This window comes from Bufo gargarizans, chromosome 4, assembly GCF_014858855.1.
Source record: "Bufo gargarizans isolate SCDJY-AF-19 chromosome 4, ASM1485885v1, whole genome shotgun sequence".
NCBI lineage: Eukaryota > Metazoa > Chordata > Amphibia > Anura > Bufonidae > Bufo > Bufo gargarizans.
In genome coordinates, this window is record NC_058083.1 from 215467755 (window position 1) to 215482514 (window position 14760).

General features: G+C 49.6%; 1 protein-coding gene across 1 annotated transcript in view; it reads left to right on the forward strand.

Annotated features, from left to right (window-relative positions):
* Positions 1-14760, forward strand: part of LOC122935327 (5-hydroxytryptamine receptor 3A-like) — a 46787-nt gene that overhangs the window by 7487 nt on the left and 24540 nt on the right. Inside the window, exon 3 of the mRNA XM_044291093.1 lies at positions 263-307. Within this exon, the coding sequence (XP_044147028.1) occupies positions 263-307 (45 nt within the window). The remainder of the gene's footprint in view (positions 1-262; positions 308-14760) is intronic.

Below are 14760 nucleotides of genomic sequence, written 5' to 3' on the forward strand. Positions count from 1 at the left end.
AGAAATTATAGGTGACCACAGAAGTATATCACTATGTGATGAAAAGGATAGCTACATTGCCAAATAAGCTGATGAGGGGTCTTTAACAATCAACTAATGGGCGTGCTGGCTTTTAGATTTAAGGAACTTGTCAGTGGTGAGACAACCCTTTTAATAATAATTCATGACAAGGACGAAAGACCATAAAAGGTGGTTTATGATCAGATAATCCCATATCTCACCTTTTATCACCTCTTTTAAACTATACTCTTTTTTTTTCTAGAATGAAAAATCTCAGATCCTTACCACTTTCCTTTGGCTACGGCTGGTAAGTTACCATACCCATCTTAATTTTGAACATATAGGGGGTCATTTACTAAGCTTAAATACACCATATATTATTTGTGCCAATATCTGTGACTTCCCCTTGCTCATGCCAGGTCTAAAATTGTGGGCAAGGTGTAGGCGCGGAAGGGGTTGGGCCGGCAGGCCCATCTCATTCATTATATTCTGCGCCTGTTTTAGGCGTAGAGAATGGTCTAAATGTAAGACACTGCAAGTCTTACTTTTAGAACTAGCGCTCGATGCGTCGAAGTTATGGAGAAGTTATATTCCTAATGAAAACCTGATCCAGAGTGCTCTGAACCTTAGACTGGGCCGAAGGTTCACCTTAAGCAAGACAAAGGTGGAGTTTTATCCTCTGCGCTGCCGGAGGATGCACCTAATTTATGACAAGGCACAGGACTTGCCATAAATTAGATGCATCCTCTGGCATTCCATGTACCTAAACCAAAAAACCAAAATCTATGGTCGGCGCTGAGCTGCTGTGCATTTCTGGCTTCATTTCCGCCAGAAAACTGACATAAATGAAGATAAATTTGTAGCGGTGGCTGGCCACCAACCCTTCCCACACCCCTTTCTAAAAAGTGGCGAGGGCAGTTTTCCATTGCAACTTTTTTATTTATTTATTATATATTTAAAAAGTCACAAACATGTGTTTGTGACTTTTTAATACCACTTTTCTGGAGCAGGGAGATGATAAATCTGCCCTAATGACCCCTAACACACAGCCAAGACAATATAGAAGTGGCTTAAGGTGGATTTCCTACAAACACTCGTTCCCGATAATCTACCAGTCATATACTGATGATCTATTCTAAGGATAGGTCATCAATATGTGAGTCCAGGAAAAGCCTTTATAGTAATATACTGTACAGTCATAAGAAAAACAAAGTCATTATTTATTCAACAGCAAAGAAAAAGTGGGGGTTAGTCATCACATCCCAATGTGCAGGTGCACGTCGCCATGGCTGAAAGCACAAAAGCAAAAACAAACACAATGCAACAGTACTCTGCAAACACAAATAATCAAGTAAATACAAGTAAATGTCGTTGGCAGACAAACACAAATGATTTTTTACAAAATGTATTTGCTAAGAATCTCACATTGGTACATTTTCCACACGGAGTATAGCACAATTGTATTTACTTGATTATTTGTGTTTGCACAAATGAGTGCTGTTGCATTGTGTTTGTTTGTGCTTTTGTGATTTCAGCCATGGCGACGTGCACCTGCACACTGGAATGTGCTGACTAACCCCTATTTTTTTTCTTTGCAGTCTGCATTGGAGGTGTGGCTGACTCCTTTGGTCGTGCACTCCTAATTAACCTGTTGTCATGGAACCATGAACCAGACGTACAACAAGAGATAAGTGGAAATAAGAAGGCTTTATTGAAAATCAAGCTGTAAGGCAAAAGTCCAAACGGATGGCTAAACCGAAGCAGGGTCTTGCGAAGCCAGAGGTCAGGAACCAGAAGGGTAGTCAGACGAAGCCTGGATCAGGAACCAGCAGGGTAGTCAGACGAAGCCTGGATCAGGAACCAGCAGGGTAGTCAGACGAAGCCAGGATCAGGAACCAGAAGCAGCAGCAGTCTTAGAAGCATGTGAACACAGGAGGACCAAGCAAGGAACTGAAGCCACAGACCTCCTATATATATGAGCTAGGCATCCAGCTCCTCCCAGTGGGAAGGAGAAGCCGCAGGGTGGGAGGCTACAAGAAACCCAGAAACCAAGATGGCCGCCAGCACATGTCAAACGAAGGAGAACAGCAAGAAGGTAAGACCATGACAGTACCTCCCCCTCAAGGGCCCCTCCTCCGCGGAGTAAAGAACGGTTTCTGAGGGAAGCGTGCGTGGAAGGCTCGGAGCAAGGCAGGAGCATGGACATCTGCGGAGGGAACCCAGGAACGCTCCTCTGGACCATAACCACGCCAATGGACCAAAAACTGCACCCGACCGCGGACCAGGCGTGAGTCCAGGATATTGCTCACCTCATACTCCTCACGATTGCCCACTTGGACCGGACGAGGCCGAGGAACCGAGGAAGTGAAACGATTACACACCAGTGGCTTCAACAGGGAGACATGAAACACGTTGGAGATCCGCATGCCAGGAGGAAGCGCAAGGGCATAGGCTACCGGGTTTACCCTGCGAAGCACTCGGAAGGGACCAACAAAGCGAGGCGCCAGCTTGGGAGTGGGCACTCGAAGGTTGAGGTTGCGGGTGGACAACCATACGCGGTCTCCGACCTGGTAGGAAGGAGCGGGCGCTCGTCTGCGATCAGCCTGGAGTCTCTGGCGCTGCGCAGAGACCTCAAGGGACCTCTGGATCTGTACCCAAGAAGCACGTAGGACGGAAAGGTGATCCTCCACAGCCGGAATATCCTGGGGAGAGAATACCTCCGGTAACACGGCAGGTTGGAACCCATAATTGGCCATGAAGGGAGACGTCCCAGAGGAAGAGTTCACCGCCGTGTTCCTGGCAAACTCAGCCCAAGGCAGGAGGTCAACCCAATTGTCTTGGTGATCGGAGACATAGCAACGAAGGAATTGCTCCAAGGCCTGATTGGATCGTTCTGCGGCCCCATTGGACTGAGGGTGGTAGGCCGAGGAGAAAGAGAGATGAATCCCCAACTGGGAGCAAAAGGCGCGCCAGAACCTGGACACAAACTGACTCCCCCGATCCGACACAATCTCCTTGGGCAAACCGTGCAACCGGAAGACCTCCCTGGCAAAAATCGAGGCCAACTCTTGTGCAGAGGGTAACTTCTTGAGAGGAACACAGTGGCACATTTTGGAAAACCGATCCACAATCATGAGAATGACCGTATGGCCTCGGGATGCAGGGAGGTCCACAATGAAATCCATCCCCAGGTGTGACCATGGACGCTCCCCGGTGGCTATGGGTTGCAAAAGGCCCAACGGAAGGTGCCGAGGGGACTTACTCTGGGCACAAACGGAGCATGCCGCTACGTATGCGGCGATGTCGGAACGTAGAGAAGGCCACCAGAACAGACGTGAAACAGCCCAGGACAGCTGATTCTTTCCAGGATGCCCCGCGGCCTTGGAGTTATGATAGGTTCGCAACAACCGAGTGCGCAACTCCTCAGGCACAAAACATCTGCCGTTGGGTCTCCCAGAGGGAGCACCAGATTGAGCCGCCAAAATCTGCTCACCCAGGGGAGAGGTCAGGCTGGTGCGAATGGCGGCCAGGATCTGATTCGGAGGTATGACCGAAGTCGGAATCGACTCCTCCCTGGACAGCTCGGAGTACTGCCGTGATAAGGCATCCGCTCTGATGTTCTTGGAACCGGGTAGGTAGGAGACCATGTAATTAAAACGTGACAAGAACAGAGCCCATCTGGCCTGACGTGGTGTCAATCTCTTGGCCTCAGAGAGGTAGGTCAGATTCTTGTGGTCCGTCAGGATGAGAACCGGAACCACCGAGCCCTCGAGCAAGTGCCTCCATTCTTTAAGGGCCTGCACGATGGCCAATAGCTCCCTGTCACCAATCTGATAGTTGCACTCCGCGGAAGACAGTTTCCGGGAGTAAAACCCACAAGGAAGCAGAGGACCCTCTGGTGTTCTACGCTGAGACAGAAGGGCGCCTACTCCCGTCTCAGACGCGTCCACCTCGAGGACAAAAGGCAACCCAGGGTTGGGATGCGACAGAATCGGAGCCGACACAAAGGCGGACTTTAGAGCCTCAAAAGCTCGGATGGCCTCGAGCGGCCAGACCTGGGGATTACTGCCCTTCCTGGTCAGATCCGTGAGAGGCTTGGCTAGCATGGAAAAGTCCCTGATGAACTTCCGATAATAATTGGCGAAGCCCAAAAAGCGCTGCAGGGCACGAAGACCACTGGGCTGGGGCCACTGTAAGACAGCCGAAACCTTCTCAGGATCCATGGAGAACCCCTCAGCGGAAATGATGTAACCTAAGAAGGTTACCTGGGATCGGTGAAATTCGCATTTCTCAAGCTTACCGAACAGCTTGTTCTCTCGTAACCGTTGCAACACTCGTCTGACATCCAGAATGTGGGCCTCCATGGATTCAGAATATACCAAGATGTCATCCAAATAGACCACCACACACTGCTGCAACAGGTCACGGAAAACATCGTTGATGAATTCCTGGAAGACTGCGGGCGCATTGCACAACCCAAAGGGCATAACCAAGGATTCATAATGACCGGTCCTGGTGTTAAACGCGGTCTTCCACTCATCGCCCGCCTTGATCCTTACCAGGTTATATGCCGCCCTCAGGTCGAGTTTGGTAAAGACCGTGGCCCCTTTGAGGCGATCGAACAGCTCGGAAATCAAGGGTATCGGGTAAGCGTTCTTGATCGTGATGCGATTGAGACCCCTGTAATCGATGCAAGGCCTCAACTCACCGCCCTTCTTTTTCACAAAGAAAAATCCAGCCCCTGCCGGGGACGAGGATTTGCGAATGTGTCCGCGTGAAAGCGCCTCCCTCACGTACTCCTCCATGGCCTCATTCTCCGCTACCGACAGTGGATAGACTTTGCCACGAGGAGGAACGGCACCAGATTGTAACTCTATGGCACAATCGTATGGGCGGTGCGGAGGTAGGGCAACCGCACGCACCTTATCGAATACATCCCGGTACTCCTTGTATTCAGGAGGCAACAGAGAGTCCGAGGAAGTACACAGCAACTTGACAGGCCCATGGATGCAACTAGCCCCACACTGCGGTGACCACGAGAGGATCTCGGCCGATCTCCAATCGAAAGTCGGATTATGCTTCTGGAGCCAGGGGTACCCCAAGACCACCGAGTAGTGTGGAGACGAAATAACCTGGAGACAGACCGACTCTCTGTGAACGGCACCAATGGCCATCCCCACTGGAAGGGTCTCCTGAGTCACGTGTGGCGGCAGAAGGGGTCTGCCGTCTATCGCCTCAAGAGCCAGTGGGGAACCTCGAGGCTGCAGAGGAATGGAATTGGCGGCAGCGAACACACTATCAATGAACAAACCACCAGCACCAGAGTCCACCAACGCCTGGGTCGTCACCGAGCCCCCGACCCAGGAGAGGACAACAGTAATCAGTGGTTTGTCAACACGGGAAACCGGGGACGAGGAGACTCCACCCAAGATCTGCCCCCGACAGGATCTCAGGTGCGAGCGTTTCCCGGACGGTTCGGGCATGCCAACCGAAAATGCCCACCGAGACCACAGTACATGCATCGGCCCTCGCGTCTCCGGAGTACCCTCTCCCCCTCGGACAGGCGAGCAAACCCCAGCTGCATGGGTTCACCCCCAGACAAGTCATCCCCAGGAGGCGTGGGAGGAGAGGGAGGCACGGGTGGGACAGCAAACGTAGGCGCCAATCTGTTAGAAGACCTCCGCAGGCTCTCCTTAAAGGAAGGTCTCTCCCTGAGTCTGGTGTCAATCAAAATCAGGAAAGAAATAAGAGACTCGAGCTCCACTGGTAGGTCCTTAGCTGCAACCTCATCCTTCAAGGCATCCGAGAGACCATGAGAGAAAGCAGCGACCAGAGCCTCATTATTCCAGCCCACCTCTGCTGCCAGGGTACGAAACTCAATGGCGTATTCAGCTACGGATCGTGAACCCTGTCTGATGGACATAAGGAGCTTCGCAGCAGAGGCAGCACGAGCCGGCACATCGAATACCTTCCGAAGAGAAGCAACAAAACCGGAAAACTCGGCAACCACCGGATTGTTGTTCTCCCATAAAGGGCTGGCCCAGGCCAAGGCCTTGTCCGAGAGCAGCGAGATCAAGAAGCCCACCTTTGATCTCTCAGTAGGAAAGGCATGTGGCAGCAACTCGAAATAAATGCCCACCTGGTTAAGGAAACCTCGGCACTGAGTTGGCTCTCCCCCAAAGCGCTGTGGAAGGGGGGCAGAACCGGTCATACCCCGAAACACCGCAGGCGCAGCAACAGGTGTCGGGGTAGACTCTGGCGCAACAACCGGAGCGGCAGTAGGAGCGGGCCCAGGAGCGACAACCGACCCATCGGCAACGGAAGCTAAATGAGCCGTGCGTTCAAGCAGGGTTTGCAACGCCACAGCGAACCGACCCAACAGGTGATCCTGCTGATCAAGTCTGGCAACCAGCGTAGGTAGCGAGTATGGCCCTGTACCGTCAGAATTCATGGCTTGGTCCTAATGTCATGGAACCATGAACCAGACGTACAACAAGAGATAAGTGGAAATAAGAAGGCTTTATTGAAAATCAAGCTGTAAGGCAAAAGTCCAAACGGATGGCTAAACCGAAGCAGGGTCTTGCGAAGCCAGAGGTCAGGAACCAGAAGGGTAGTCAGACGAAGCCTGGATCAGGAACCAGCAGGGTAGTCAGACGAAGCCTGGATCAGGAACCAGCAGGGTAGTCAGACGAAGCCAGGATCAGGAACCAGAAGCAGCAGCAGTCTTAGAAGCATGTGAACACAGGAGGACCAAGCAAGGAACTGAAGCCACAGACCTCCTATATATATGAGCTAGGCATCCAGCTCCTCCCAGTGGGAAGGAGAAGCCGCAGGGTGGGAGGCTACAAGAAACCCAGAAACCAAGATGGCCGCCAGCACATGTCAAACGAAGGAGAACAGCAAGAAGGTAAGACCATGACACCTGTCTGCCCCATATACTGATTTTAATTAGTGCAAGTATAAAGTTAAAGCCTGCACTCCCTGAATTTAATGGAGGCCATGCGGCACCAGGGGAGGTAATATCTAGAGTGGGCTCAGCATGTATGTGGAGCCTGCATTCCCTAAATTTAATGGAGGACATTGTGGCACCAAAAGAGGTATAATACAATGTGGGCTCAGCATGCATGTGGAACCTGCATTCCCCGAATTTAATGGAGGCCATTGTGGCACCAAAAGCGTTAATATTTAGTATAAGTTTCTGTCCTAAAGAGATCACCTTGTTTTTGGTGGACAAGCACAAATAATTTTGTAAAAATGTATTTGCCAAGAATCTCACATTCATAATTGAGCATTAGTACATTATTTATTATATATTTTTTATAATATACTTTCTATATAGTGCATTTGTACTGTGCAGCAGTTGTGTGCGGTTCTGCTGAGATACCGCAGCTATACAGAGGGACAAATGCTATTGGAACAACTAATTGCAACTGTTGTGGTATACCAGTTGCCTCCCAAAAAAACTGATTTAGGCAGGGGTGTGATATACATATAATATACTTTCTATATAGTGCATTTGTATTGTGTAGCAGTTGTGTGTGGTTCTGCTGAGATTCCGCAGCTATACAGAGGGACAAACACTATTGGAACAACTAATTGAAACTGGTGTGATATACCAATTGCCCCCCCAAAAAACCTGATTAAGGCAGGGGTGTGATATACCTATAATATACTAGAGTTGTTGCGATACCAAATTTTTGATTCGGTTTCGATATCATGAAAAAGTATTGCGATACTCGATACCATTCGATACCACGCGGAAAAAAATAAACCAAAAAAGCCACGTGCATTCCGCATGTTTAAAAATGGCGAATCGCGCAGTTTTTATTAATTTTTTTCTGTTCCGGCGTTCACCACCTAGATTTTTTTTTATATTTTAATAGTTTGGACTTTTCTGACGTGGCGATATGTAATATGTTTATTATTTATATATTTTATATATGTGAAATTGGGAAAAGGGGGTCATTTATACTTCATATTTTGGTGGGGGGTTTTTTTACTTTTTTTTTTACACTTTTTATTTAATAACTATTTCCCCCCTTAGGCTACTTTCACACTAGCGTTCGGGTGTCCGCTCGTGAGTTCCGTTTGAAGGGGCTCACAAGCGGCCCCGAACGCATCCGTCCAGCCCTAATGCATTCTGAGTGGATGCGGATCCGCTCAGAATGCATCAGTCTGGCACCGTTTGTCCTCCGATCCGCTCAGCAGGCGGACACCTGAACGCTGCTTGCAGCGTTCGGGTGTCCGCCTGGCCGTGCGGAGGCAAGCGGATCCGTCCAGACTTACAATGTTTACAATGGAAGTCAATGGGGACGGATCCGTTTGAAGATGACACAATATGGCTCAATCTTCAAACGGATCCGTCCCCCATTGACTTTCAATGTAAAAGTCTGGACGGATCCGTTCAGGCTACTTTCACAGTTAGAATTTTTTTTTACAATATAATGCAGACGGATCCGTTCTGAACGGATCCACCGTCTGCATTATATGAGCGGATCCGTCTCAGACGGATCCGTTCTGAACGCAAGTGTGAAAGTAGCCTTAGGGGCTAGAACCTGGGATCTTTCATCCCTTGTCCTATTCAGCCTGATAGAGCTCTATCAGGGTGAATAGGACTTCACACTGTCCCTGCTGCTCTGTGCCTTGTGCACACAGCATCAGGGATGTTACCATGGCAACCAGGGCTTCTGTAGCGTCCTGGCTGCCATGGTAACCTATCAGAGCCCCAGGCTTACACAGCTGGGGCTCCGATCAGAAGCTGCCACTGCACCACCAATGAGGGGGAGGGGAGAGGTCCCTGTGGCCACTGCCACCAATTTTAATACTGGGGGGTTGAGAGGGGCCGGCGCACTGTGCCACCAATGATTTTAATGGGATGGGGGGTTGAGGGGCACACTGAACCACCAATGATAAATTACCCCTTTATACAGGAGGCGGGTACTGGCAGATCAGCAGTTAACCCCTTAGGTGCCGCACCTGAGGGGTTAACTGCCTCTGATTGCAGCTCCCTGTCGGGCAGGGTGCCGGCAATGCGATTCTGCTGCCGGCACCCGCCTCCTGTATTGTGTTAGACTGACTTTCAGGCCACACAGAGCGGCGCCCAGCGATGTCCCAGCACTCACCATTAGTTCTGGGCGCCGCTCCGTTCGCCTGCAGTGCTCCATTACTGTCTCCTCTCCTCCTCCACATGCTGCTGATTACTATCGGAGCGATGGGAGGAGACATCAGCTTCACTAGTGGGCGTTCCTTCTTCCTGGCTGTAGCACTGTCCAATCGCAGCGCAGGGAGAAGGAACGCCCACTAGTGAAGCTGATGTCTCCTCCCATCGCTCCGATAGTAATGAGCAGCATGTGGAGCAGGAGAGGAGACAGTAATGGGGCACTGCAGGCGAACGGAGCGGCGCCCAGGACTAATGGTGAGTGCTGAGACATCGCTGGGCGCCGCTCTGTATGGGAAATGGGAATAGTCCTATTTGGTAGCGAAGAGCACCCGCCCCTCCTCCGCCCCTCTCTCCTCATTGGTGGCGCAGTGCGCCCGCCCCTCCTCCGCCCCTCTCCTCGTTCATTGGTGGCAGCGGCAGCAGCACAGGGGGAGGGAGGACAGCTTCCTTCTCCCTGTGCTGCTGAGAGAACATGAGCGCGCCGATAGCAGCACGCTTATGTTCAGAGATACTAGGCTGCGCAGAAGCGCAGCCCAGTATCGAAAAAACGGAAATCCCGGTATCGTATCGATACCGGGACAAAAGTATCGATTGGGTATCGAAATTTCGATACCCGCAACAACCCTATAATATACTTTTATATAGTTCATTTATATTGTGCAGCAGTTGTGTGCGGTTCTGCTAAGATACCACAGCTATACAGAGGGACAAAGACTTTTGGAACAACTAATTACAACTGGTGTGATATACCTGTTGCCCCCCAAAAACTGATTAAGGGGTTTGATATATCTGTTTCCAGGAAATGATCATTAAGGGGTTCTATATACCTGATTACATAAATACTGCTCTTCTATAGGGACTTTGTCACAGGGTCATTTTGAAAATGACAGGCAGAGGAAGAGGCAGGCCATTCCGCAGGGGTAGTAGGGGTCGTGCAGGTGCACCAGACCGGAGTCTAAATGGGAAGTTTGAGAAGGTGCGTGCAATTACGTCAAAGGACGCACCAGAGTTGGTTGAGTCGCTTACTCAGCCTTCTGCTTCTGCACCCTCCTCATCCTCTGTATCAGCACCCTCCTCACTCTCTTCTTTGTGCACCCCCAAAGACACCACCACCACCATAGCCCCTCCACTCGAGTCAGAGGAATTATTTTCCCATCCATTCCCAGACCTTACGGATGCGCAGCCATTCTTGGCATCGGATAAGGAAGAGGAGGTAGCAACAGCCGCCACCAGGTGGTCTGACGACAGTACCCAGATCAGCCCAAGGAGGGTGGTCCCCGCTGTTGCTGCCTACTCCGAGATCTCTAATGTCAGTGGTGGTGAAGGTGATGATGATGACGTGTCGATGGACGTCACTTGGGTGCCCACAAGAGAGGAAGAGGAGGGGAGATCAGAGGGAGATACGGAGCAGCAGATAGGGAGGAGAATGAGGAGAAGCAGGCAGAACTCGCACACAAGGCAAAAAGCAGACTGCAAATGTATCTGGAGCGAGCCATCCATCATGCATGGTCACATCTGGAGCTCCCAGTATACCAGCACATGACTCCACAGTATGGGCTTTTTTTTAACGTGTCAGCTGCTCACAATAGTGTTGCCATCTGCAGTCTGTGCTGTCAACGCATAAGTCACGGTAAGCCCAACACTCACCTAGGGACGAGCGCCTTAAGAAGGCACCTGGCGTCCCATCACCGAGCACAGTGGGGGCAATACCGTCATAACCCACAAAGCCACACTCCCGGCGCTCCACGTCCTGCCTCTTCTCCTTCTCCTCTCTCCTCCACTCCACCTTCCACCGTGCCGTCGTCACGTTCATCTGGCAAAAGGCAGGCTTCTGTGGCCCAAATGTTCGAACGTAAAAAGTTGATGATGCCAGATAACCCTCTTGCCCAACGACTGACCGCCGGCTTGTCGGAACTGCTAGCCCACCAACTACTGCCATATAAACTGGTGGACTTGGAGGCCTTTAGAAAATGTGTGGCCATTGGCACACCGCAATGGAAGGTCCCCAGAAGGAAATATTTCTCCCAGAAGGGCATCCCAGAGCTATATGGCCATGTTCAGCTGCAAGTGAATGTATCTCTGGCACACAGTGTCGGTGCCAAGATACATCTGACCACAGACACGTGGTCTATCAAACACGGGCAGGGAAGGTACATAACTTTTATTGCCGACTGGGTGAACCTTCTGACGGCTGTCAAGCATGCACCTGTGTGGATTTGGTGTTACCGCCATGGATTGCATGCAGGCCTGCCTCTTCTTCTCCTCCTCCTACTCCATCCTCCGTCTCCTTCTCAGCTGGCTCCTCCTTTTCCACTGCTACCGCCTCTTCCGCTGCACTCCCCCAGCTCCCCAGAACCTGTTCGATGTGCCACGTGAGACGTTGCCGTGCTGTGCTGCGGCTGTTGTGCCTGGAAGCCAAGAGCCACACTGGTCCTCCACTGCTTTCAGCTCTGCGGTCACAGGCCGATCAGTGGCTGACCCCGCTCAATTTGACAGTTGGTAAAGTGGCACCGTTGTCGCACACCAATCTGCTGAGCGTGCTGAAACAGGGCAAAATGACACAAGTGCCGTGCATGTCACACGTCCTGAATCGTACAGCGATTCGTTGCCAAATACCCCGGGGTCCAGGATGTTTTGCGGCAGGCCAGGAAAATCTCTAGCCATTAAAAGATCTTACATGAGCATGGCTCGCCTTGCTGATGTTCAGCAGCAGACGTCTGATTTGTGACTGGCCGACGTGCTGGAACTCCACCTTGTATATGCTTGATAGGCTGCTCCAGCAGAAACGTGCCGTTAATGACTTCCTGTACGAACTCTGCAGCAGGACAGGTTCTGGGAAGCTTGTTTTTTTTTCACCACGCCAGTGGCTGCTCATGCGCGACGCATGCAGATTTCTGCGGTCATTTGATGAGATCACCAAACTGGTCAGTCGCAGCCAGGGCGCCATCAGTGACATCGTACCTTACGCCTTCATTCTGGAGTGTGCATTGCGTCGTGTCATTGATCAAGCCGTCGAGGAACAGGAGCAGGAAGATGAGGAAGTCGCAATGCTGAATGAATTCCCAGGGGGGGCTACTACATCTGAGCCAAGTCAGCAGGTGTCTGAAGAGGAGTCAGAGGAGGATGTTGCCTGGGGGGAGGAGGAGGAGCAAGAAGAGCAGGCTTTAAACTTTTCTTGGATCCCTTGTGTTGTCCATGGATGGGGGGAGGAGACCGAGGATGACATTCTCCTGGGCGATGAGCAGGAGCCAGGCCGCTCCACCTCCTCCAATTTAGTGCAAATAATGGCCTTCATGCTCCAGTGTTTGAAGAGGAACACTCATATAAAAAGCATAAAGGGTAAGGACCAGTACTGGGTGGCAACGTACTTAGAACCCCAGTACAAACACAAAATGGTGGGCATGTTACCAGCATCACAGAGCTGTCAGAATGCAGCATTTCCAGGCCTTGCTTCGAGAGATGCTGCATTATGCTGTTGCGGGTGCTGGCAGAGGAATTTCAACCCACAGAGAAACAGTTGCGGGTACCAATCCTACCGTGCATACAAGAAGAGGGTGCAGCAGGGGGGATCGTGACCGATAAGCGCACTCGCCTAGCTCACGACAGTGTGGACTTCCTCACATTTCTAAAAATGAACGAGGCATGGATCTCGGAGTAATTCAACACCTGTGATGACCACGTTTAATTGAATTTCACCTATTACCATTGGGGGTGGGGGGGGGGTTTCGAGAGGGGGATTTCGTTTGCCTTGTTTTTAATCCAATTTTATATTTTTAGTTCTTTTAAACATATGTATTTGACATGTATTTGTATTGGCCTGCAGTAAAATTGATATCCAATGACCATCTAATATACCTCCAGCCACATAATCACTTGATGTTTTCTGTCCGGTGAATGCCTAATGTTTGGGGCCTGTACTCCACTGGCCTGCAGTAAAATTGATATACAATGGCCGTCTATACCTCTAGCCACATAATGACTTGATCTTTTCTGTGCGGTGAATGCATAATTTTTTGGGCCTGTAATCTAACTGGCCAACAGTAAAATTGTTATACGGTGACCGCCTAATGTACCTCCAGCCACATAATGACTTGATCTTTTCTGTACGTTGAATGCATAATTTTTGGGGTCTTTAATGTAACTGGCCAACAATAAAATTGTTATACAGTGACCACCTAATGTACCTCCAGCCACATAATCACTTGATGTTTTCTGTCCGGTGAATGCCTAATGTTTGGGGCCTGTACTCCACTGGACTGCAGTAAAAATAATATCCAATGACTGTCTAATATACCTCTGGCCACATAATCCTGTGATCTTTTCTGTACGATGAATGCATAATTTTTGGGGCCTATGATCTAACTGGCCAACAGTAAAATTGTTATACGGTGACCACCTAATGTACCTCCAGCCATATTATCGATTGTTCTTTTCTGTACGGTGAATGAATAATTGGCCTGCAGAAAAATTTATATTCATTGACCGTCTAATATACCTCCAACCACATAATCAATTGATCTTTTCTGTACGGTAAATGCATAAGTTTTGGGGCCTGTAATCTAACTGGCCAACAGTAAAATGTATATATGGTGACCACCTAATGTACCTCCAGCTACATAATCACTTGATGTTTTCTGTCCAGTGAATTAATAATTTGTGGGGCCTGTAGTCCACTGGCCTGCAGTAAAATTGATATCCAATGACCGTCTAATATACCTCCAGCCACATAATCACTTGATGTTTTCTGTCCGGTGAATACTGAATGCATAATGTTTGGGGCCTGTAAGCTAACTGGCCAAAAGTAAAATTGTTATACGGTGACCGCGTAATGTACCTCCAGCCACATAATGACTTGTTCTTTTCTGTACAGTGAACGAATAATTTTTGGGGCCTGTAGTCCACTGGTCTGCAGTAAAATTGATATCCATCGACTGTCTAATATACCTCCATCCACATAATCACTTGATCTTTTATGTACGGTGAATGCGTAATTTTTGGGGCCTGTAATCTGGCCAACAGTAAAATTCTTAAACGGTGACCACCTAATATACCTCCAGCCACATTATCAATTGTTCTTTTCTGTACGGTGAATGAATAATTTTTGGGGCCTGTTGTTCACTGGCCTGCAGTAAAATTTATATCCATTGACCTTCTAATATACCTAAAGCCACATAATCAATTGATGTTTTCTGTCCGGTGAATGCCTAATGTTTGGGGCCTGTACTCCTGTGGTCTAAAATAAAATTTTCTAGGCTCTAGTAGGGCACATTTTTGACAGTTTCCCTTTAAGACACATAAAAATGGCCCCTGGTTAAAATACATATTTTTGTGGGAATTTTTGCCATTGATCCCCCCTCTGGTATGTCACTGTCCATGTTGTGGGACGATTTGTGCACTTCCAGTAAGTATTTGGTGGCTGCAAATATGACCTGAAGGTTTTCGCAAATCGTCCCAGCCGATGTTCGTCCATCACTAGTGTGGAGGTGGCAGCAGCATGAGGAGACCACAGAGTGGCAAAGTGATATAGAGTGGAGGTGACTATTCACTATGTTTTAATGACGGCTGGCAGGGTGCACTGCAAGTATGCTACCACCTGCTGG